The sequence below is a fragment of the Myotis brandtii genome, unplaced genomic scaffold (genome assembly GCF_000412655.1).
Source record: "Myotis brandtii unplaced genomic scaffold, ASM41265v1 scaffold120, whole genome shotgun sequence".
Lineage (NCBI taxonomy): Eukaryota > Metazoa > Chordata > Mammalia > Chiroptera > Vespertilionidae > Myotis > Myotis brandtii.
The window spans coordinates 1,472,288-1,498,663 of record NW_005354174.1 but is presented as its reverse complement, the minus strand read 5'-3'; the positions used below and the strand labels follow the sequence as shown (position 1 = coordinate 1,498,663).

The 26,376-nt window shown below is 36.1% G+C and overlaps 1 protein-coding gene across 5 annotated transcripts in view; it reads right to left on the bottom strand.

Annotated features, from left to right (window-relative positions):
• BCAS3 (breast carcinoma amplified sequence 3) overlaps positions 1-26,376 on the bottom strand; it is a 463,383-nt gene that overhangs the window by 358,554 nt on the left and 78,453 nt on the right. For all 5 annotated transcript variants that reach the window (XM_014531618.1, XM_014531623.1, XM_005858559.2 and 2 more), the window contains exons 8-11: positions 19,578-19,685; positions 17,486-17,562; positions 9,039-9,115; positions 6,941-7,024 (exon numbers count right to left, since the gene is read on the bottom strand). In XM_014531618.1, the coding sequence (XP_014387104.1) occupies positions 6,941-7,024; positions 9,039-9,115; positions 17,486-17,562; positions 19,578-19,685 (346 nt within the window). The remainder of the gene's footprint in view (positions 1-6,940; positions 7,025-9,038; positions 9,116-17,485; positions 17,563-19,577; positions 19,686-26,376) is intronic.

The window sequence follows — 26,376 nt, the reverse complement described above, 5'->3', positions numbered from 1 at the left end:
CCCCAACCATAAAATTATTTTCGTTGCTACTTCATAACTGTAATTTTGCTACTGTAAACAACATGTAATTATATATGTGTTTTCCGATGATCTTAGGCAACCCTTGTGAAAGGGTCGTTCGACCCCCAAAGGGGTCGCGACCCACGGGTTGAGATTCGCTACTCTAAACATAAGTGATCTCTATAGATTTCCTCAAACACCTCAGTTTAAGAGAAAACTGAGGCTTCAGAAGTTAAACACAACACCTAGCCAATGACAAAGCCAGAACTTAAAACTAGGGCTATCTATCTCCTAAGCTTGAATTTAACCACTCTCCAGTATTTCCTTATAATCTCTTCCTGTTACTACTTGTGATCTCACACTTCATGAATTCAGAACACACACATATACTGGGGAGGGGTGAGGGAGGAAGACAATAACACTATATTACTTAAATAAATACTTAAATAAATGACCACCAAAGCCATTTGCTAAATTCAAGCAAAAAGATATAACTTACAGCTGACTGAAACCAGAAAAAAGCCACAAATCAATTTTAACTGTTTTGTTTAGTGCTAAAAACTCAAACTGCAGTGATTATAAAACACAGTAGCGTTCCTCAATTAGCTGCCAAACATTTGTTTCAATAATTCACAAGAAATGACTTACAAAGAGTCTGTTAGAGTGTTAAGAAAGCCTCTGAAGGACCAACAAAATCAGGCGCCACGGTGTATTGATGTAGAAGCTAGCCAGGAAGCCTTATTAACCTCTGAGATGCTTCAGCTGATGTACTGACTCCATTAATGCTAATGGAGATGCTCCCACTTAAACGGAGCTACCCCTTTATCAAAGAAATGCCTTTCAGGTTTAAAGTCTTAGCTTGTATATCCTCCCCATTTGCCCTTGAGCTTATTATTTCATGCTCTTATACCAATGAATAGGAACAAACTAAAACAACTAGGGCACACAGAAAGTGGGAAATAATGTACCAAAGCCAACCGCAAGATAAACGGGAAAGTTCACATAAAAGAATTAGGAAAAAACTCAGGGATGGGGGGACCAGGGAAGCAGGGTAGTATATTTCTTAGGCAAGGGCTCATATTACATGAAAGAGTTATAGTATTTCTCATAAAAAAATAAATAATGACTACCAGTGGGGTCATGTTATTAAAATTTAACAGTCATCAAATCTGCACTTTGTATAGTAAATGACAAGATAGTATTATCTATCATAGCTTACTAACTTCCAAATAAGGTCTAATGCAGGAAGTGAGAGAGGGGTGCTAGATGTTTTCTACATTAGTAAAGACCTTTGCTTCTAGAAGAAATTTGTTTCCATGTCACATCGATGAGCAGTAGTGTCCAGAAGCAATATATAATATTATTTAATAATTTTCATATATCACATTTAGATACCTAAATCACCTCACTGTGTAATTAGCCTTTTCACTAGATTTTTAGTAGAAAGGATATGTGCATACCTGATGATTTTCTCAAATACAACAAAGGCTAAGAAAAAAATTAGGAATTAAAACAATAAATCTAACTAGGCCAAATGGATATGTTAATTTAGGTAGTGTCTATATATGAATAATTTTAAGAGTAATCACAGAACTATCTGTAAAAAAACTGAACGTAAGTTTATAATGAATGTGAGATAATCCACTATGACCAAAAATTCGAATCAGCATAGTACTCATTCCGTTCTGTTGCAGACAGATTTGCCAAAGGGTCACTAGGCATCTTTAACCTTTCTCATGCCGTATCAGTTGTCCTCCCTGTCCATTAGTGCTAATGGTACTGCTCTCACAAAACCTGTTAGTTGTCATTAAGAAGTTATCAGATAACGAGAAAATAGAGGCATTTTTATTAAATCAATTTACCATACTGGGGTTAAAACACATTAAAAGGAAAACTCAACTAGGACAGTTATAGAGTAACTAGAAAATGTGGAACAAGATTTTATAAATTTATCAAAATAATCCAATTTGAACAATTTCAAAATTAAGTTTTTCCTTTATCACCACCACAGAGAATTCATCACTATTATATTATTAAGGAAAGACAAATAAATTATTTTCAAAATCAAAGGGAAAAATCTAAACGTATAAACTTTGATTTTAAGTGCTATCTGAGAACCCAGAAATTGAAAAAATAAAAAATTAAAAAAGTAAAAAAGAAAAGAAAAGAAGAGAAAAGAAAAGAAAGAGTATTGCTGCATAGGAGATCCAAGTACATATTCAACTAATATATTTACACTTATAATTGCACAGTGAAAAAAGAGTAAAAATTTAAAAATTAATCCATCTACGGTTCTGTAACCTCTATAAATCCACATCAGAAACTGTCAGAGAGAGAGAAATATTAATCTTTCTGAGAAAGTGATATAATGAAATGGTTGTGAATTTATTTTAAGATTAACATCTTCTTAAAGAGCATGTACTACATGACTTTTAAAATTATTTCCATGTTACATCTCAAAAAATATTATATTACATAGAAATGAAAAAAACTGGTAAGAAATAAGAAATTTTTATTTTCTATTTTCAATGATAGTCTAGGTAAATCAGGTTAATCCTCCCAAAGAAAACAAGTAGAGATTTGAGGCTTGAGAGAGACCAAGATGGCGGCATAGGTAAACACCGGAGACTGCTGCCGCAAACAACCACTTCAAAAATACAACTAAAAGACGGAACGGACATCACCTAGAACCACAGGAAGGCTGGCTGAGGAGAGACTCTTCAACTAGAAGGAAAAATAACAGCACACCGAGGCTCAGAGGAGGCGCAGTGTGGAAAAAACTCAGGTGCGGAGGTGCGCGCGCAAAGCGGGCTGGTGGCTGAGAGCGCGGTTGTCGTTTTCGGTCAGGGGGGAGTCTCAGACTCTGAGCTCCAGATACGGGCGAATCGCTGGGGACTCGGACCCAAACGGGAGAAGCGGGAGTGTCTGGCATCAGTTGGAAGGCAGCTTTCCCTCCGAGGTTTGCAGCGGTTCCGGGGGTTCTGAGAAGCAGAGCCTCTGGGAACAGGACTGAGGGCACCATAACGGCTCCCTCCGCCCGCCCTGTTGAGCCCGCCCCGCCCAAGCCCTGCGCAGAGCCATTTGCCGGATCGCCTCAGGCAAAGGCTAGATTAGCACCTCCCCAGAGGACAGAAGTTTTCCGCGGCAGACACAGCTGATTCACACAGCCAGTCGGCCTGGTGGTCAAATCCCTCTAGTATTAACTACAACAATCAAGGCTCAACTAGAACAAGACTGCGCACAAAGACCACTAGGGGGTGCACCAAGAAAGCATAAAAAATGCGGAGACAAAAAAACATGACAGAAATGGAGGATATAGAGCTAAAAATCGCAATTTTGAGGGCTTGCAAAAATGTGCTAGAAGCTGTCAATAAACTTGAGGAGAGAGTCACGAAAACTAATGAGACCCTCGATGCTATGATAAAGAACCAACTAGAAATTAAGCATACACGGACTGAAATAAAGAATATTATACAGACACCCAATAGCAGACCAGAGGAGCGCAAGAATCAAGTCAAAGATTTGAAATGCGAAGAAGCAAAAAACACCCAACCGGAAAAGCAAAATGAAAAAAGAATCCGAAAATACGAAGATAGTGTAAGGAGCCTCTGGGACAGCTTCAAGCGTACCAACATCAGAATAATAGGGGTGCCAGAAGATGAGAGACAGCAAGATATTGAAAACCTATTTGAAGAAATAATGGCAGAAAACTTCCCCCACCTGGTGAAAGAAATGGACTTACAGGTCCAAGAAGCGCAGAGAACCCCAAACAAAAGGAATCCAAAGAGGACCACACCAAGACACATCATAATTAAAATGCCAAGAGCAAAAGACAAAGAGAGAATCTTAAAAGCAGCAAGAGAAAGAGACTCAATTACCTACAAGGGAATACCCATACGACTGTCAGCTGATTTCTCAACAGAAACTTGGCAGGCCAGAAGGGAATGGCAAGAAATATTCAAAGTGCTGAATACCAAGAACCTACAACCAAGAATACTTTATCCAGCAAAGCTATCATTCAGAATTGAAGGTCAGATAAAGAGCTTCACAGATAAGGAAAAGCTAAAGGAGTTCATCACCACTAAACCAGTATTATACGAAATGCTGAAAGGTATCCTTTAAGAAGAGGAAGAAGAAAAAGGTAAAGATACAAATTGTGAACAACAAACATGCATCTATCAACAAGTGAATCTAAGAACCAAGTGAATAAATAATCTGATGTACAGAATGAACTGGTGATTATAATGAATCAGGGACATAGAAAGGGAATGGACTGACTATTCTTGGCGGGGAAAGGGGAATGGGAGATGCGGGAAGAAACTGGACAAAAATCGTGCACCTATGGATGAGGACAGTGGGTGGGGAGTGAGGGCGGAGGGTGGGGTGGGAACTGGGAGGAGGGGAGTTATGGGGGGGAAAAAAAGAGGAACAAATGTAACCTGAACAATAAAGATTTAATTAAAAAATAAATAAATAAACATAAAAATTAAAAAAAAAAGAAAACAAGTAGAAAAAATTGGGGTGGGCCGGGGAGGGGTTCAACTCTGCTTGAACATATGGAGTATTTAACAAGAATGTGAAGAGTTCTTAGGTCAAAATCCAAGAGGACAAGGAAATATTTTAGGCCTAGATGCATTTGATGATTCTAGGGAGGGCTGCTAAGAGACTGAGTGGTTTTTTCGATAGACTTGGGGAACTATGTTCAAGGGGTCAATTGGGTGACCTTCCCTCCATGCCTTGGTTGGGAACCTGGGGGATACAGAATAGACAGAAGAGAGAACCAGTAGTAATGAGGTTGTCAGAGCTATTTCAGGTAAACATTATTTAAAACATTTAATTTCAATCCCTAAAATTGGATTAAAATTATCCAAGACTGACCGTGTTGCAGAACTCTGATACCATATCAAATTTAAAATTGTTTCTAAAGATTTTTGAAATAAGATCTGGCAAACCATGAGTCAAGACATTATAAGTAAGGACCAGCTGAAAAAACAAAAATACACTGAAAACAAAACCAAATATTGGAGTTATCAGAAACATACTTAAAAATAAGGGTGTTTAAACAACTTGGTAATTTGAAAAAAATTGAATTTTAGAGGATCAGAAATTATCACTACCCACTAAAATATTTCATCAATGCATATATGTTTTTGTGCATGTATTAAAATAACCATTCCCCTTTTCCCTCTAATATTAATATTATACTAACTGTGTATGATGCCAGTTGGGTACTGATATATCAGGGGGATTACACTGTAAAATATATGATTGTGTAACCAATATGCACCCAAAACTAATGCAAATTCACATGGAATGCAAACTGTAATTTTTTTAATTATTTAATTAAAAATATTTTAAAAGAAATGTGACTTATGTTCATAGTTATATTTTTCCTTTATTTTATAAATTTACAAACAAGAATACAAGCATTAAAAACAGGCAAATGCAATTAACAAAAATTAAACATTACCACTTTATTCAAGTGCTACTGGAAGAATTTTATACATTGCCAGAGCTGACAATGAATGTCAATTAACATCACTTTCATTGGTGACCAAGGGTCTATTGGGAATTGACTGGAGGGTGTGATCATCAACGTAATTTTTACAGTTAAATGTGGAAGATCTGAGTGTATTTCTCACAGTTTGCAATATTGAAGCATAACAAGTAGGAAGTTCGAGCTTGTTCTTTTCAAAGCATATTTAGTCTAGTCTCATCCCAGCATGTCCACTTTTAGCTACAGTTAAACAGCTTACCAGTTACTGAATAAAGCAGGTCACTTTCCTTTTATGAAGGCACACAAAAACATAATTATAGCAAAGAAGAGCTGAAAAACTGTCCTACATCACATAACTGAAAATTATTCTACATGATAAAACAATGAGCTATCCTGAGGCAAGTGTATGACAGGTCAGTCTAAAAAGAACTGAATATTTGAGAAATGGACCTCTTGTAAACTAACTAACACTGAAGCTACCTAATTACTCTGTCTGAGATTTCCCTTCCTTGAAAGAACCATCATAATTCTGGCACAGCCAATGGAGAGAAGTAAGCAATTTTTTTAATAAAGATTCTGACATCTAAAATATAGAGTGCTGTAAGCATAAAAACATGCTAAAACACTTCATTGTAAGCATTTGTGATCAGTCTTGAAGTATTTTTGTATGTTTCACACGAAAACAGTGTGACCTTTGATTGCCTCCCTGTGGTTTGCTTTAAACTGTTGTTCTCTTCTGAATAGTTGTGCTTTTTATTACATGCTGTCATTTAGATTCGCTATGTCACCCCTATTATTAGAATTGTTTTGTTGTATACTTCGGAATTCAAAAGGATAGTGATTATAAAAATACCTTATAATCAGCATAAAGTTTACGAGCCATCGTCAAAATTAACCCAAGCACACACACAGAAAGAAATCATGTGACAAACATGCAAGGGGCAGCCTGTGACTAAAAGGAACCTAAGAATGTGCCAGGGATCTGACTCAGGTTTTCTTAAAGAATACTACTTTTTTATGCCAACTAAAGATTCATAAATGTGAAAGGACGCAAAGGGATGTCAGTTTAGGTAGAATAATGCTAATCACACATAAAGAATCCAGAAGTCACTACTTAGGACGTGTACAGCTTCTTTCAAAAGTGGAATTAGTTACATAACAGACTTTACTCTAGCTAACAGACTTAAATATTTAAAATTGGGTAACTATAAACCCTATAATCATTACAATATCAAATAAAGTATTACTTATGAACTTTAAGAAATTAAATACCTAATCATTGAGCCACCAATTCTCATGAGACATGAAATAAGTCTGACTTACTTCTTAAGGTTATTACACTTGTGGATGAAAAGGGGAAGAGACCATCTCAATCCAATTCAGGGGAGAAACTTGATAATTACTCCAAATAATCACAACTCCCAGAGACTACTGGATACTCACTTTAGCAGCACTAATGACCGTGGCAGTATAAGACTGATTGTTGTCCCCACAGGCTCCACCACGGGACTGATGACATCGAATCAACTGGAAAAAGAGAGAGAGAGAAATCAGAAAGTCATTTCTATTAAACTGTTTAACTCTACAGGCTATTAGGACAGAGCTTATTTACCATGCATAATGATGGTGGTGGGTGGAAATGTTTGTACAAGTGTATTTCAGACAAACAGCCAAAAGCCCTGCTCAGACACTTTTAGCCCTTTTTATAATCTACTGGTGCCATTCAGGCCGTTTCATGCTCAAATGCGATTTTTAATTACAAGATGAATAGTTTTTAAGAATTCATAAACTCTAAAATGGTAGAATTTGGGCTCTGGCAGCCTTTCCACAAATAAAATTTAAAAACATAATCAAAGGACTTAGACATGACTTCCTAACATTAAATATTTAACATGCTAGCAAATTAGGGGTTTTGTCCTCTTAATTCCTACATAAAGATTGTAAAAGGAAACCTAAAAAAAATAGACAAAAGATTGTGCCATATTTTCATTTTCAACTGTGTCAGTGGAAAAGTGGCACAAATTACGCATAAATCAACTATGACACATATAGTAGCTATCCACTTCAGAGGGCTTACTAGTTTTACCATTAGAATGAAAAAGACATGCCCCTATTCATGTCTGATGTAAATATATTGACCTGCCAATTTTCAGAGTAAATCACTAGTTTGACAAACATGATTCTCTCATGTGCTGAGCAATAACTGGTATTAAATTCTCCACTGCTCCTACATTTCCTAAATTTGGTGGGGGGGGTGGAGGGGGAGAAACATATATATTTATACAGTATCATTAGCCAAATTCTTACATTTACATTTGTAATGAAATAACAATAATAGAGTGTTAGAACAGCTCCATGTTGTGATATGAATTATTACAAGCCAATAGAATTCAAAAAGAACCTACCTCTCCAAACATAAAGAAACAAAAATGTTTTATATAATTTAAAACCAGGTCATTTGATAAAGATTAATATGTAAACCTTTTATTCTTTTAATCTAAAATCAAATTCTCCTTCTTCACTAACATTGTATGAAAAAACAATCCCTCAAAGCAATAACAATATCTGTATATATAAAAGACTAAGTGATTGTCGGACCATCTGACCATGTAACCATGCTACTGGCCGGTAGGTATGATTGACCACCAGGGGGCAGACACTCAATGCAGAAGCTGCCGAGCTGCAGTGACTTGGCAGCAGCGGTTTTTGGTTCTTGGGTGACACACCCCGGAACCAGAGAGAAGGGAGCCCAATTCCTCACTGAGCCACGCGATTCCACCTTCGGCCATGGGTTATGTTGTTGCTGGGGCACTGTGGCCCCGAATCTGGTTTACTGCACACTTGTGTTTGCGTTCCAAACCCTGTAGGACAGCAAATCTCACACTCTGGGACCCCTCGGGGGATATCGGAGAGCCAGTTTCAGAGTGATCCCTGCAGGCCAGGCTGAGGGACCCCACCTGCTGGAGGGACTCTGCTCACTCCACAGATGCTGGGGAGGGACCGGGAAGGTTGGCTCCAGGACATGTCAGGCCCATCTCACCCAGTCCCGCCCCACCGGCCACCTTCTAATTAATTTCCTTTCAATGTGCACGAATCCATGCACTGGGTCAGTAACTAGTATATATTATAATGAAATAGTTTTGAAGGTCTGATGTGAGATATCACACTGCCACACTGAATGATTGCTTAAGTAGATAGAGTTCAAGGTCAATGGTGAGGAATTGTCCAAATGACAGGTGATCAACAGCAAATGTGGTTGTTTTAGTTAATAAAAAGAATCTATCTCACTCATTCACCCACTGCCTCACTCATTCATTCATTCATTCACAAACATTCAAAAGAATTAAGAAAATTATCCCTCTGCTGCCTCCTGCCTTAAATGGAAGGAGAGAGAGAGGACAATTGTTGGTGTCCAACTAAAACCAAAACCAAATCAAAGAAAACAAACTAGTAAGTTAAATAGTCATCATTGGTTGGTAATCGCTTTGGAAAATTTGGGAGCGAGTGGTCCATTACCAATAATCCAAGAGTCCTGCCTTACCTTGTTTTCTGCATAAGCCAGCCAGCGGCTCCCAAGAGCAATAGGATTCATGTTGGGCCCTGGACAAGGATAGCAGCCTGGAAAATTTCAAATGACAATATTTAGAAATTTCTTAATAAATTTTCTGTTGATGTACCATATTTTGATGCCATTAAAACATAACAAACAAATGCTTTTTTTTTTCAAGTTTCACATAAAATTACCATAATACTAGTCATGATTCTAATAGCTAAATGAGGTTTTTTATTTTTTCCTCTAGAGTTCCCCTTTGATTTTTTTACTTTATTCAAATAAGAAACAAATCTGGTAATCACTTTTCGCAAATATTGAGCATTTTATACAGTTATTCCTAGAAGAAGCGAGAGAAGCTAAGGCAAATCATTTAAAGTTTGTAAGTCTACAACTTCATAAGTCAAGTAACAATGTTTGAAGAGGCCAGAGGAAGGATACAGTTGGTTCAGGAATTTAAGGGCAAAAGATAAAGAATACATACACCTAAAAGGAAAAGAAGATACGATGCACAATTGAGGGGGTAGGGGGAGACAACCACTTAAGTATGAGGCCAAAGAGAAGAAATCCACAAAGGGTACCTCATTAGAAAGATGTCGGGGAACTATTTACATAATCGAGTTCAGCCAATAAAACATAACAGAAAGGATTATTTTGTGGTTCTCTCCTTTCAACAAGAATAAATCACATATTCCTGGCAGTGGACACCATCTATGCATAGAAACACCAATGAACTCTACTAACCAAGACACACAAAATTTAGTCAAGTATGTGATGTATCTCATCCTCAAGGCTCTCATCTCCCCTCCTGGCTGTGCCAATAAAGTGTCTTGAGGCTATCACCCTCATCTGTCAACTACATAAAATAATATTCCACTGTCTCACAAAACTGCTTTTTATTTTTCAACTACAGTTTGCATTTAATATGATTCTGTATTGGTTTCACGTGTGCAGCATATTGGTTAGACAATCATATACTTCACAAAGTGTACCCCTGATATTTTCAGTACCCAACTGGCATCATAGATAGTTATCACAATATTACTGACTTTTATTTCCTATACTGTACTTTACATCCCCATGACTATTCTGTAACTACCAATCTGTACTTCTCAATCACTTCACCTTTTTCACCCAATCTCCCAACCCCTCTCCCCTCTGGCAACCATCAAGTCTGTACTCTGTATCTATGAGTCTGTTTCAGTTTTCACAGAAATGCTTCAAAGGGACTAGTCGAAAGACTGCAGAATGAAAGAATGCAAAAAGCCTAACCTAAAGGACTCCTGGTTTATCATTCCAAAAGTATCTGGTTAATATTTTCACAAATGTTTTCCTCTAAAATGTACACTACAGGATCAAGCTAAGGTTATCTATTTCATAGTTTAAGTCTCAATTTGGAATCTAAATTTTAGCAATCATGAGGCAAACAAGATTTTATAACAATAACCTTTTCTTCCCATGGCTAAAATAAATAACCAAATTACATAAACATAGTATCAAAAAATAGCATTTCTACATTTCAAACTGCACTGCTCACATACACGCTACCTAGCAGAAAGTCCCAGTCTATGTTATTGATCCTAAGAGACATAGAGTAATCAATGCATGATAGTTTATTCAAAAGCATACTTCTTAATAAAGAAAATTAATAAATTAAAGCATATTTATTAGGTATTGGCCAAAAAAGTTATCTATATAGAAAATATTTTCAAATATTAAAATAGTGTGCTCAGCTAAGAGCCAGATATTTTAAAGCCAATTTTGATAGAGATCTTTTTTAAATGTATATTCCATGGTTCCCTGAATTCAGAGAGCCTTGTGAGAAGCAATAGCCATCATTTTGAAAGGTTGGTGTTGCTGTGTTCACAAACACTGGATAAACCCACATTGATGTTGCTTCCATTATACACTAGTTTTCATTTTACATCCTTCAACTGCCATCTATCTTTTTTTTATTTTATTGATTTCAGAGAAGAAGGGAGAGGAAGAGAGAGATAGAAACATCAATGATGAGAGGGAATCGTTGATCAGCTGCCTCCTGTATGTTGGACCGAGCCTGCAACCCAGGCATGTGCCCTTGACCGGAATCGAACGTGGGACCCTTCGGTCCGCAGGCCGACGCTCTATCTGCTGAGCCAAACCGGCTAGGGCATATCTTGAGATTTTATTGTAAAAGAAAATTTAAAAATGTATGTTGCTATATCCACTTAATGTTAATTATGGCTAAATATTATGGGGAAAAAACATAGGACAAAGGCCCATTAAAATAGTGCAAAACAACCCACTCTAACAAATAGTATGTATCATTTAGATAAAAGATTTTATTTCTATACTCCCATTGAGTAAACTAATCTTACTCATACAAAAATGTGCTTTTATATATGTGCATGCTTATATTCCACAGACATTTTTAGAGCTAGAGAAAGGAGTATAGGTATGGTGCATAAGAAAGTTTCCCCCTTTTCAATGTCGTTAAATAAAGAATATTGCCATAACCAATTTGGCTCAGTGGATAGAGCGTCGGCCTGCGGACTGAAAGGTCCCAGGTTCGATTCCAGTCGAGGGCATGTACCTTGGTTGCGGGCACATCCCCAGTAGGAGGTGTGCAGGAGGCAGCTGATGGATGTTTCTCTCTCATCAGTGTTTCTAACTATCCCTCTTCTTTCCTCTCTGTAAAAAAATCAATAAAATATATATTTTAAATAAAGAATATTTAATTGTGGCATTATATAAGAGGTAGCGAATCTCCTGAAATTTAAAGTCAACATAATCTAACTCTCAATTCTAATAGCCATTTTGCCTCACTAGATCCTAATAAGTATATATTCTCCTTTCTAAAACAAAAGCATAGTACGGAAAAAATATAGTTAACAATTCATTTTACTTTTAGAGTCAAGGTTTTTAGAAACTCAGTGGACCTCAAGAGTTACAGTGTATTGGGATAAAAGCAAATTGTTTTTCTGCTCTTCAAAAACATTTTACAGCTGGAATCAGCAGAACATCAGCCACTCAGCACTATCCCAACTTTATAAGCATGACTCCTTTAAAGATTAACTGTTGCCTCCAGCTAAACTTTGAAAACAAGTGAAAGGGGGGGAAACCAAGCCACTATAATATTAGGACTAATTCTAACAAGTTTACAATGTTTGTGAACAAAGTAAAGAAGAACTAGATATTTAAAAACTTGGGTTTCTAAATTTAAATAAAGATAAAATTCAATAAAAGCATAATAAATGAAGATTCTTCCATTATTAGAGTAATTAAAAAGGCACAAGACATACAATTTAGAGGGCATCCTCCCAGAAGCTGGTCCTAATGGAGAGTTCGCCTGAACTCATTTTGAAAACCAAAGAGTTTAACCACTCTCTGTAACACTCTGCCTTATTTTTCTTGGTAAGAATAACTCAAAGAGTTCAGACCTTTGCGGGGGCAGGGAGAATCTGATGTCTGCATTTATGGTCAACTGACTTTCAACAAGGATACAAAGGCAAGTCAATGAGGAAAGAATAATTTTTTCAACAAATGATGGGTCATCTGGATATCCATGTGCAAAAGAATTAAACTGAACCTTGACCTCACACAGCATACAAAAATTAACTGTAAATGAATCAAAGACATATAAAAACATATATACATAAATCACAGACACAGACCAGTGTGGTGATCGCCAGAGGAGAGGGAAGGGTGGGCTGGGTGGAGATGGCAAAAGGGGTGGGGTTGGGATGGAGACATCTTCATTAATGTCAACAATAAAAATAAAGTTAAAAATGAAAAAGCTAAAAGTATTAACCTCTGTAACAAAATATAGTGGTAAATCTGCATAATCTTAGGTTAGGCAATGCTTTCTTAGATATGACACCAAAAATAAGTGATAAAAAAATAGATAAATCAAACTTCATCAAAACGAAAACTTTTGTGCCTCAAAGGACACCACCAAGAAAGAGAAAAGACAATTCACAGAAGTGGAGTTTTGCAAAACATGTACCTGATAACTGACTACACCTAGAATATAAACAGAACTATGATAATGAGGAAAATACAACTCAATATAAAATTTAACAAAGAAGATATAAGATGGCAAACAAGCCATGAAAAGATGCTCAACATCACTAGCCATCGGGGAAATGCAAATTAAAACTAGAATCAAATACCACTTCATGAGACCCTAATAGAATGGCTATAGTCAAAGAAACAATAACGATCGTCAGCGTCAATGTGGAGAAATTGGACCCTCAGACACTGCTGGTGGTGATGTAAAATGTTGCAATCACTCTGCCTGGCAGCTCTTCAAATAGAAAAGGATAGAATTACCATATGACCAAGCAATTTGACTCCTAGGTACATACCCAAGAGAAATGAAAATGCATGTCCACACAAATACTTATATCCAAAAGAAATGAAAAAATATTTCCCCATAAAAACCTTTCACTCAAAAAAGCATTAGTCATAATAGCCCGAAAATGGAAACTAAAGGTCCATCAATTGATAAATAGACAAAATGTGTTATTAAACATACTATTATTCAGCATTAAAAAGAAATTAAGAATAACATTCCATCATCTGAACATACCAGCTTATCTGTACACTCACCCACTAAAGAACAACCTGGTGGCTTCTACATTTTGGCAATGTGAATAAAGCTGCTATAAATACCATGGGCATGTTTTTTAAGTGGACATAAGTTTTCAACTCCTTTATGTAAATGCCCATTGATAGATAAATGTCTAGTTTTATGAGAAACTATCAAACTGTCCATTAGAGTGGTTGTACTATTTTGCATTCCCAGGAGCAATATATGAGATTTCCTATTGCTCTACATCTTTGCCAGCATTTGGTGCTATCAAATAGTCGGCATTTTGGCTTTGTCTAATAATGTGTTGGCATCTCGTTGTTGTTTTTGTTTAAATATGATTTTATTGATTTTTTTAAAGAGAGAAACTAAGGGAGAGAGATAGTGAGATACAAAGATCCATGAGAGAGAAACATCAATAGGCTGCCTCCTGCACGCCCCCATACTGGGGATTGAGCCTGCAACCCACGCATGTGCCCTGACCAGGAATCCAACCATTGACCTCCTGGTTCATGGGTCCATGCACAACCACTAAGCCACACCAGGCAGGCTGTTTAAATTTAAATTTCACTGATGAACTACCATTGAGAGAATATTTTCATATGCTTATTTGCCATCTGAATCTTCATTTTTCTATTTAAGGTCTTTGAACCATTTTTTAATCAGTTTGTTTTCTTCCTGTTGAATTTTCAGAGTCTATGTATAGTCTGGATAACGGTCCTTTATTAGATGTGTCTCCTACAAATATTTTCTCCCAGTCTGTGGCTGGTCATCTCATTCTATTGACAATGTACTTTACAGAGCAGAAGTTGTTAATTGCAATAAAGTCCACCTTATCAATTATTTATTTCATGAATTGTGCCTTTGGTGTTGCATCTAAAAAGCCATCACCATACCCAAAGTCATCTAGGTTTTCTCCTGTTATAGTCTATACATTTATACTTTTGTGTATTGCACTTATAATTAATTTTAATTTTTATGAAGGATATAAGGTCTATATCTAGATTCAGTTTTTGGCACATGAATGTCCACTTGTCCCAGAACCTTTTGTTGAAGATATCTTTGCTCCATTGTACTACCTTTGCTTATTTGTCAAAGATCTATGTCTGTACTCTCTGTTCTGTCCCGCTGATACATCTGTCTATTCTTTTGCCAATGTCAACACCAAAATTGAACCCTAAGACAAACTACTGGCATTATATGTTTTATGGATTGGATAAATGTATGCTGACATATATCCATCATTGTAATATGATAGAGTATTTTCACTGCCCTACAAATTCTCTGTACCTATTTATCATTTCTGCCCTCTCCATTCCCCCAGCAGCCACTGATCTTTTAACTATCTCCATATCTTTGCCCTTACGCATCCATAGACTTTTCCTGAAAGTATAGGTAAAATTTTATGTTTAGCTTCTCTTAACATTATCTCATAAGCATTTTACATATTTCCATGAAAGTATCATGAAAATAAAATAATTATACATGCTAATTTTAAAAAAGAAACATCACGAGTTGAAGAGTATTGCCATTATAAGGCTAAACAGGTGGGAATAATGTGCAGAGAATAAGAAAGCCTTAAGTGATTTCATTGCACATATCCGCTGAGTGTCCACTATGTATCAGGCACCAGGCTGTGAAAACACCATGGCAGCCTAGTCCATCGTATATAAATGGGAAATCAAAAGAAGAGAGATAGATTTGACTTTTACCTTTAGCTGGACTGAGTTCTCACATTAACTTTCCAAACCTTTCTTAGATAATTTACAAATTTGCCTCTAAACATTAAAGAAAAAAATCTATTTCAAAAATTAAAAATAATTGTGCATTTTTAAGATCCTTTAAATTCATTCCTTACATTTCTTATTCATCATGAACATATATGAAGAACACATCTTAATACTAAGAAATGACATTAGGACTATAAGGAATACATGTTCCTCCTCCAAGTAAAAATGGGGGCCAATGGAAAGAGTCACTTACTTACTATATAATCCTTTGCTCTCTCTCTCTGGAGAATTCCTATCTACTTTTCAATTTAAGCACACTGGAAATGACTGCTAATGACACCTATCAGTCCTTGTCTTTTGTTTTCTTAATCATACATGGGTTTTAGATTTCCACATCAGACAGCTGCTCAGGGCCACCTTTTCTGTATAGCCAAAGACAAAGGTGTCTCCTTTCTCATCATACTGGCTGTGTTCCCTTTCCAGTTCTCTATCAGCTCTCTTTACCTGATCCTTCTCCCCTTTGGCACAAATTCCCAAGATGCTTTCTCTGATGGACACAGCTGTCTCTACTAATTTTACAGGCCCGATTCATACATAACTAAGGTACTCACAATTGTATTACACAAGAGCTTTTCAAAGTATTTTAGAAATTAAATGCTTGCATGATCAAAACGATAGCCTCATAGACCAATGGAACAGTACTGAGAATTGAGAAACAAACCTACATGTGTACGGGTAACCAATTTTCAACAAAGGAGCCAAAAACACACAATGGAGAAAACAAATAAATGGTGCTGCAAAAATGAGAAGGTCACATGCAAAAGAATGAAACTAGACTATCTGCCACCATACACAAAAATTAACTCAAAATGGATCAAGGACCTAAGTATTAGATCCCATGAAAAAATAAAACACATAGAAAAAAAAACATAGGTAGTAAACTTTTGGATCTTGGTGTCACAGAGGACTTTATAAATTTGACTCCCAAAGGCAGGGAAGTTAAAGCAAAAATATGAAAAGATGCTCAAATTTACTGGCTATAAGGGAAATGCAAATGAAAACCACAGTGAGATATCCCCTCACACATGTCAGAATAGCTATTGTGAAAAAGTCAACACACAACAAGTTGCTGAAGACTCGCATGCGCTATTGGTGGAATTGTAAGTTGGTATAGCCACTATGAAAAATAGTATGGTGATTCCTCAAAGTTTTTAAATCAGAGCTACCATAACACCCAGCAATTCTACTTCTGGGCATTTATTCAAAGAAAATTAAAACACATTTGAAAACTATATGCATCCCTATGTTCACTGCAGTATTATTTATCATCACCAAGACATGGAAACAGCCTAGATATCCATGCTAATTTAAAAAAAAAAAGACAAACGGATAAAGAAACGTGATACACACACACACACACACACACACACACACACACACAATGAAATATTACTTAGCCATTAAAAAGAATAAAACCTTACCATCTGTGACAACATGGATATTATGCTAAGTGAAATAGACAGAGACAGACAAAAACTACCATCTTACTAGACTACAGTAGAAAAAAAATTATAACTCCAGACTTCCTTCAGAATCAATTCTTGCTGGAATTTTCATCCTTCTAGCCTGCCCTACAAATCTTAGTCTTGTCTATTACGTTTTTAAAAAAATCCCTCTCCCTCTCTACCCGTGTGTGTAGATTCTATGCTTATTTCTGCACTTCTGGGCAGTAGTAGAAGTCTAAGGATGTGGGGAAAAGGAGGAGGGAGAGAGATAGGCTCACACATTTCACCCGGGTGTGGGCTAGAAGGGGTCAATGTGGGGGGAGAAAAAGACATCTGCAATATTTTCAACAATAAAGATAAAATTTCTTTAAATTCCTCATGTGTGATAATTCAGTTACCTTATGTATGTTATGATAATTAAACAACTGCTTTAAAAGTACAACATAGCTACATGAGGAGAATATATAAGAAGAAACTGAAGAAATCTAGTACAAGGCTTGCTTAGTAATATGTGGAAAACGTATTATGAGTTGAAAATTCATACCCTAAAATTATAGTACTAAATAAGACATCAACAGAAATATAGGAATATCCTAATAATTGAATCCCAGGAAATATCAAGTTGGTACATACTTGTGACAAAAAACTTTTTTGTGAAAGTACAGCTATCAAAGGCAGCAATTTTCTCCTGTAAGACTACGACGAGGATCCTGAAATTAGAAAGAAAAAAATTTAAAAATATGAGTGTGAAAGTCTATAGAATCATAAATAAGTTAAATCATCTAGATGTAAACAAGTATCTTTAAAACTTTAATAAAATCAAGCATTTCTTATACAATTTAGGCTAGAAATATATGTCTCATAAAAGGCAAAAATATAACCACAAAACCCTTAATAATCAAGATAGACATTAGAGGAATAAAAGTGACAGAGAACCAACTACATCTCAAAAAAATTTTTCCTCTGAACAAAATTTTGTCTCCGCTCATTATAAATCAAATAAATCTATGTTCATTAAGAATGTATGAGATCAATAAATTGCTGGCTATTTACTAAAAGTATTTTTCCACTTCTGGCTCAAAGTCATGGAATTGAACATAAAATGGATTTATCTAATTTGTCACTTAAAATTATTGCTGAATTTCCCAACACAAAAGAAAAAAAAAAAACTCAGACAACTATTATTCAGGGTAAATGAGTCATTTCTGATTGACTCAATATATTAAAAGTTAATCAGACTCCGTATGAACTATAGGTTCTCCCAGAGATTTACAAATGATTAGGAAAATAATTTAGTTACAAATTTTCTTAAACTGAAATCCTAAAATACATCCCAAATAAAGTTATATTACAAACTACATTTTAGAGCTGTTCCTTGCAAAGACATTAACAGGCAAATTTCAAAGTTTTTAAAAATCAAATAATGATTATAATGATTGGCAAGTATTTAACATACTCATTGTCTTTGAATAATTTGATATGTCATAGTATAATTACATTATCCCAACAATAAGGTATTCCTCCTATCTATAATAATAAAAGTGTGATATGCTAATTACACTGGATGTCCTTCCTACCAATCTTCCCTTCCGGGTGAAGCCAGGGCTGCGAGGGAAGCCCACATCGTGGGCTGCCAGCGGCCAGAGGGAAGCCGGTGCCGACAGCCAGGGGAAGGAAGGCCTACTCTTGCACAAATTTTGTGCATCAGGCCTCAAGTTTCCTATAATTTTGAGTTTGATATTACTGAAGTCGAAATATGCATAACAATTAGACCTTCAATATGAATTGTATACTATCACTGAGTAGTTTTTCTTTGCCTGTTTCTTACATTCAAATGCTTTTACATTAGTATCAAAGCCAATGTGTTCTTTATATTTATCGCGTATGTCTACCCTTCCTATTACATTCAACCTTTCTGAGTCACTTTCTGAAATATTCCTTTAAAATCTAACCTGAATCTTTTATTATAAAATTTATTTTATGTTGACACAGCACAAAATATTTAATTTTCCATGTTCTGTGTGTTTGCTTTTTAATGCAATGGAAGAACTATACTTTGCACCCATGACCTTGATCAAGACATTTATGATCATAGGGCTTCAATTTGCTCAACTATAAAAGTAAAGTATTGAGTAACAGAAGATTCTTAGGGTCCCTTTCTCCTTCAACGTTTTGTACTTAAAATAAAATTAATTCTTCATTATTACTAGGTCAGGCGGAAGTTCAACCCAGATCTGAAAATTTTCCTAGAGAATTTAACAAAACAGATCTTAATGAAGGGAAACATTATCTCAATTGTAGTCTTAAGGAATAAGGGGGAAAAAATCTTTTTTTGCATTCACAGTGCTAAAAGGAAAATACATTTCATAAACCAATAAACACAGAAGTACATACATAATAAATACTAAAAAGTTAAGTGATACATATAAAATCATTTCTCATAACCTTTGTATGTTTGCTCAGATACTTTCCATTCTTTTCCATTTCATTTTTAAAACACTGGTTAAAATTCACTAAATTTAATTCAAAATTCACTAATGAGTCAAGACTAAAAATTTGAAAACATTTGTTAAGAAGTCTTAAGAGCTACTCCATTTAGCAGAATTCAAAAGGTGTTTTTGCAATTTAAAAAAAATCAAAGATAGTCAATTATATTGGCAGGGCTCCACATGCCCAGAAGATATGTTACTTTGTAAAAGAAATACATGAAAAAAAAAATGCTTACCGCTTATTGCAATGAAGATCATAGATAGGAGTTTTAAACTGAATGGACTTGACCATTTCCCCAGTGCGAAGTGAATACAGATCAACACAACAGTAAGGTGGGCTAGTGCTAAAAAAAAAAAAAGACAAATGCCATTAGTTTTCACAAGGTAGGATAGCCAGTAAACTCTGTATTTTCTGGATGAAAAGGTGAAGAGCTTGAGAAATACAGATTGGTAGTTACAAAATAGTCATGGGAATGTAAAGTATAACAAAGGAAATATAGTCAATAATACTGTAATGTCTATGTATGGGACTATGTGGGTACTAGAAATATCAGGGAAACACTTTGTAAAGTATATGAGTGTCTAGCTACTTTGCCATACACCTGAAACCAATACAAAATAATATTGAATGTGAACTATAAATGAAAAAAAAATTAATTAAAAAAAATGTTAGTGAGAATGTGGAGAAAAGGGAACCCTTTTGCACTGTTGGTGGGAATGGGAACTGGTGCAGCCACTATGAAAAACAGTATGAAGGTTCCTCAAAAAATGTGTAATTTGTCCTAGCCGGTTTGGCTCAGTGGATAGAGCGTCAGCCTGCATACTGAAGGGTCCCAGCTCAATTCCAGTCAAGGGCACATGCTTGGGTTGTGGACTCCATCCCCAGTGTGGGGGGATGGGGGGGAGAGAGGAGGCAGCCAATCGATGATTCTCTCACATCATTGATGTTTCTATCTCTCTCCCTCTCCCTTCCTCTCTGAAATCAATAAAAAATTGTAATTTGTTATTCATAATAACAAAAACAGTTAAGTGTTGATCAATAAATGGATATATTGTGATATATTAATGTAATAGAATGCTTCTAGAATATTACTCAGCAATTTAAAAAAATAAACTATCCATACAATAGAGATGAACCTCAAACCATTATGAAGTAAAAAAAAAAAAGTCAAGACATAAAAGTTTACATACTGTGTGAGTCCCTTCCAATGAAAAACTAGAAAGGCAAAACTATAATAGGAAGCATATCAGTGGTTGCCAGGGACCAGGGAAGGAGGAAAACTATATAGTATAAAGTGGCATGAGAAATTTTTGGGGGTGTGATAGAAATACTGTTGTGTCGTGATTATATTGGGTATTCACACAACTGTATACAATTGGCAAAACTGGGTCGGGGAGGGGGAAATCTAGTAAAACTTCAACTTCAGTCTCTAAAATTAACACAAGGCAAAAACTCTTCTCTTAATGTTCCCAATAATTAAACTAATCTTCTGCTGAGAAGCAATGAGTTAATAATGAATGAAATTTAACATTTTGCCAGACCAGCTGGGAAGTAAAAAACAGCTTGTCACCTTCAATTAGCAGCTCATTACAGCTACTGGTACATAGAAACTTGAATTCTGATCATTTCACTGACATCATACATTGTCACAACTGAGGTTGTTCCTGCAGAAAGCCTCCCATTGAGGTAGACAAAACTGCAATGAAGGCTGTTTAGAGTTGACTTAACAAGACTTGATAGAACTAAAAATTCTATTGGTATGTGCAAAACCCCGCTTAGTAAGTACCTAATAGAATAAAGATAACTCTTTAAAATAAGAGTTTTCAGAAAGTCACACATTCATAAAGGAGTCACACATTCTGTCAATAACACAACTGTGTACACGCTTGGCATATCCTTTTGTTCTCTACTTTCTTTTCAAAAGCCTTGACCATTTCCCTGGGACACAGTTCAAGACAATCTTAATTTTCCTCATGGGTAGGCTGACGAGAAAGCTCTCCATAACATCAGCAGTAAATGCAGACATGACATACAAGGCTTTTACTTTGTACTCTCATATATAATAAACAGTGACCCAGAAAATAAGACAATTAAAATTAGATATCAGCAGAATGAAAAAAATAAAGAAAAATTAAAACAGCTTATGATCAACACTGTCAAATCAATTAAGCTTAACCAACTTATAGAAGACTCCACCCAACAAAAGCAGAATACACTTTCTTCTGAAATGCCCACAATTATATTTAAGCACTAGAGGCCCAATGCACGAAATTCGTGCAAGAGGCTCAGCCCTCGCAGCCCTAGCTTTGTCCGGAAGGTCGTCCAGAAGGTCGTCCAGACAGCTGTCCAGAATGTCATCAGGATGGTTGTTCGGCTGTTCAGTCTAATTAGCATATTGGCTCTTTATTATATAGGATAGGATGGGCACTTGTGATATATTCCATTATATCACACTCAAAAGTTACAAACTTTAAAAATCTATCTATCTAGTTAAAAGTCTTCCTAAACCATATATCTTTGATCATTTATTCCAGTTTCAGAATCTATCAATGACACCCGCCCTAGCTGGTTTGGCTCAGTGGATAAAGCATCAGCCTGCAGACTGAAGGGTCCCAGGTTCGATTCCAGTCAAGGGCATATGCCTGGTTGCAGGCTCAATTCCCAGTTGGTGGTGTGCAGGAGAAAGCCAATCACTGATTCTCTCTCATCATTGATGCTTCTCTCTCTCTCTCTCTCCCTCTCCCTTCCTCTCTGAATCAATAAAAATATTTTTTTTAAATGACACCCCGATTGTCACAGAATAAATGTCAACTTTTTATCTAAGTAAATAAAACCCCTGTAATATGGACCAAATTGTTTTAAATATTTAGTGTACATTTTCTTCTTGTACTCTAGTTCATATATCATTAGTGACTATTTTTTTAAAAAAATGGTTTTATTGATATTAGAGAGAGAGGAAGAGAAAGGGACAGAGAGACAGAAACATCGATGAGAGAGGAACATCGTCAATCAGCTGCCTCCTCTATGCCCTCACCAGGGACCAAGCCTACAACCCAGGCATGTGCCCTAAAAGGGAATCCAATCGTCAACCTCCTGGTTTCTGGGTCGATGCTCAACTGCTGAACCACACTGGCTGGGCCACTAGTGACTTTTTTACTCATGGTCCTCTATTCCACCCCCATCGCCAGACATCTAATGATTATCTCTCATCAATGATGTTTCTATTTCTCTCTCCCTCCCTCTCTGAAATCAATAAAATATATATATTTTTTTAAAGTGGATTCTCTCCGAGTCAAGCCTACAGATAAAAACCCAATTAGGCTGATACTTTAAGAGCAGCCTTGTAAGACCCTAAACTCAGGACCCAGTTTGTCCTTCTGCTATTGTACTAGTTCAAAATAACATCGGTTTTCCTTTTCACCTACTATATTTGAAAATTAAATTTCAGCATTGTAACTGAAGTTATAATTTACTGTTTATATTTTAATCTATCAAATTAATTTCTTTACATAAAGTAGTATATGGACAATTACATTAAACTAATACACTTTTACATAATTTTTTAAATATAAACTATTCTGAGACAAATCTCAGTGGGTGTCAATTTCTTCAGTTCTTCTGTAACACATTAACATTGTTAGTAACCTAACTTACTTTTTTAAGGCAATAGAGACAGTTTACAAAATAATAAAGCTGGGAAACTACTGAACATCAAATACTTTAAATCAAAAAAAGTTATTTTAATCTTCATAAGTTATATCAGTAATTTGTTCTTAATGAATTGAGGTTACACAGTTAAAAGCTTTGACCAAATGCACATAACCACATCATTTGGTTGAGTGATCATCAGAATTCTCAACCCATTACTTCAGAATTGTTTTATATACAAATAATACTATACATGTTGTAAACAAGGGAAAATATTCTGACAGTCTGTTTCAGATCTAACAATTAATACTTAAAGAAAAAGTCAACAATATGTGAGGTCAAGACAAATGAACCACTAAAAGGACTATGAATTGGAACTGAAATTAAGATTTTTAGGTATGTACAGCTAAGTATTGCTGTTGAAGTACATCTTTTCATGTTAGAATTAATAATCCCTTTCCTATGTCAAAAACTAGGTTATTAACTTCTAAAGAATGATAAATGACCCAGGTATCTTGAGCCTTTTGTGAAGAGTTAGTATAATGTTGAATACTTTAGCTTTTTTTTTAATGTATAAAGAAATGATGATGGACCTTAGGCTCTATTTTTGAAATTTAAATACTACCTAAAAAGAGTGTATTAGCTATTTTTTGTGCTTTATGGGGGGAAAGGAGTTACAAAGAAGACAATATTAAATTAAACTCCTATACTCAAATTTATAAATATCTAAAATATTTAAATTTTGAATCTCAGAGTCTAATTTTAATTTTTATGATAATATGCTTTTTTAAAACCTATTTGAAATATGATTTTATTGATTTTTAGATAGAAAGGAAGGGGGAGTGAGAGAAAGATAAAACACCAATCAACTACCTCCTGCATGCCGCCGTACTGGTGACGTAGCCCTCAACCTAGGCATGTTCCCTGACCAGGAATCGAACTGATGACCTCTTGGTGCATGAAATCATGCTCAATCCACTGAGCCACACCAGCTGGGTAATAATAATAACATGCTTTTTGCTTTATATTAATTTATTTTATTAGAATCATAGCCACTTTCTTATCCTGGACAATGTTTTCAAAATAGTTTTTTTTTGTAACGCTATACAATGAGCATCACCTTAAAGCAATGTGAAATATGGCTTTTATGATTTGAAAATTCTAAACATTAATACCGTTTTCCTTTACAAATACTTTTACTATTTTTATTCATGATATTTAACAGATTGAAACAAAATCAGGAAAAGCGGAACAAAGTATCTGAGAAAGTGACATTTTCCAAGAATGTGCATGTATAAGTGAAACACAAAATAGCAAAGACATCTTAAATCTACCACAAATTGCAAGAAGCATGGAAACACTTATTTTTAAATGGGAAAAAGCTGCACAACCTTCAACATGTGTTACTGAATCTAATCCTTTAAATATAAGAGGAAAATTTTTGATAGAATTACATTATTTGTATTCTTATTCAGTTCCTAAAGAACAAAAGCCACTTGGTTGAATGTTTTATTAAGTAATTAAAAAGAAAATGGAAACTTAACCATATTAAAAGCTAAGTTTGTGATTATCGTACTTAATAATAACATTTTTCTTCAGCAAAGTTCTGAATAAACACCGGGTAATTAAACTTGCAACACTATCCCAAGTTACAAGAGTGGTAGTAGTGAAGCCTTTATTAAGGGAGGCAACCAGCAGGAAGAAGTAATATCTCCACATAAAAGTAGGGGGTAATGTTAGAATTGGGGGTCAAAACAGATATTCTTCAATAAGTATCCTCATTTCACATACTGCATAACAGGCAATCAAAGACATCCTGCATTTGATTTTTTTAAAATAAGTTTCTGTTATTTGCAATGAAATACAAAGATGAGTTTGAAATACTCTACCTTTAAGGGAGAATCCAAAATAATTAGGTATATGTTTTTTTAAACAGGATAGAATATATGCCCTAGCTGGTTTGGATCAGTGGATAGAGCATTAGACTGAAGGGTCCCAGGTTCGATTCGGGTCAAGGGCACATGCCTGGGTTGCAGGCTCAATCCCCAGTGGGAGGTGTACAGGAGGCAGCTGATCAATTATTCTCTCTCATCATTGATGTTTCTATCTCTCTCCCCCTTTCCCTTCCTCTCTGAAATCAATAAAAATATTTTTTTATAAAAGGATAGAATATAAAGTTATAATACAAGGAAATATGTTTAATATATCACAGTGAAAAGCAAAGGCAATGAAAATTCAAATTATGAAAGATATATTACAGGGCACAAGAAAAGTCTGCAGTTGACTTCATAGATGCATATATGAATAACATCCTATGTAATAAAAGCCTAATATGCTAAGTGTCTGGTCATCCGGTCAACCAATCAAAGTGTAATATGCTAATGATATGCTAAGGCTGCTCACCCGCTTGCCATGACGTGCACTGACCACCAGGGGGCAGATGCTCCTACCGGTAGATTAGCTTGCTGCTGGAATCTGGCCAATCCGGACTGAGCGAGACGGGCCGGACACGCCCTGGAGTCCTCCTGCGGTCCGTTCTCCTCCCCCCGCCCCCCTGGCTGGCCAACCTCCCGCATCCCTCCCCGGCCCCCAATCGTGCACCAGTCCCTTGGCCTGACCTGTGCCCTCTCACAATCCAGGACCCCTCAGGGGATGTTGGAGAGCCAGTTTCGGCCCGATAGTGCAGGCCAGGCCGAGGGACCCCATTGGTGCACAAATTCGTGCACCGGGCCTCTAGTTTGTTATATTAGTGGTTGCTTTAGTAGAGCACTTAAATATTTAATAGGAAAATTTGACCTAGTAATACCATTTGACCCAGTAATACCACTTCTAGGAATATTTACCAAGAAAACAGAAACACCAACCAGAAAGGATATATGCACCCCTATGTACATAGGGACACAATTTACAATTTCTAAGACTTGGAAACAGCCTAAATGCCCATCAGCAGATGAGTGGATTAGAAAACAGTGGTACATCTACACAATGGAATATTATGCTGCTATAAAAAAGAAGAAATTCTTACCATTTGCAACAGCATAGATGAAACTGGAGAGCATTATTCTAAGTGAAATAAGCCAGTCAATGAAAGAAAAATACCACATGATCTCACTCATCCTATCTAATAAAAGAGTAATATGCAAATTGACCATCACTCCAACACAAGATGGCCACCCCCATGTGGACACAAGATGGCCAGCAGGGGAGGGCAGTTGTGGGCAATCAGGCCAGCAGGGGAGGGCAGTTGGGAGGGACCAGGCCTGAAAGGGAGGGCAGTTGGGGGCAATCAGGCCTTCAGGGGAGGGCAGTTAAGGGCGACCAGGCCTGCAGGGGAGGGCAGTTGGGGGGAACCAGGCCTGCAGGGGAAGGCAGTTGGGGGCAACCAG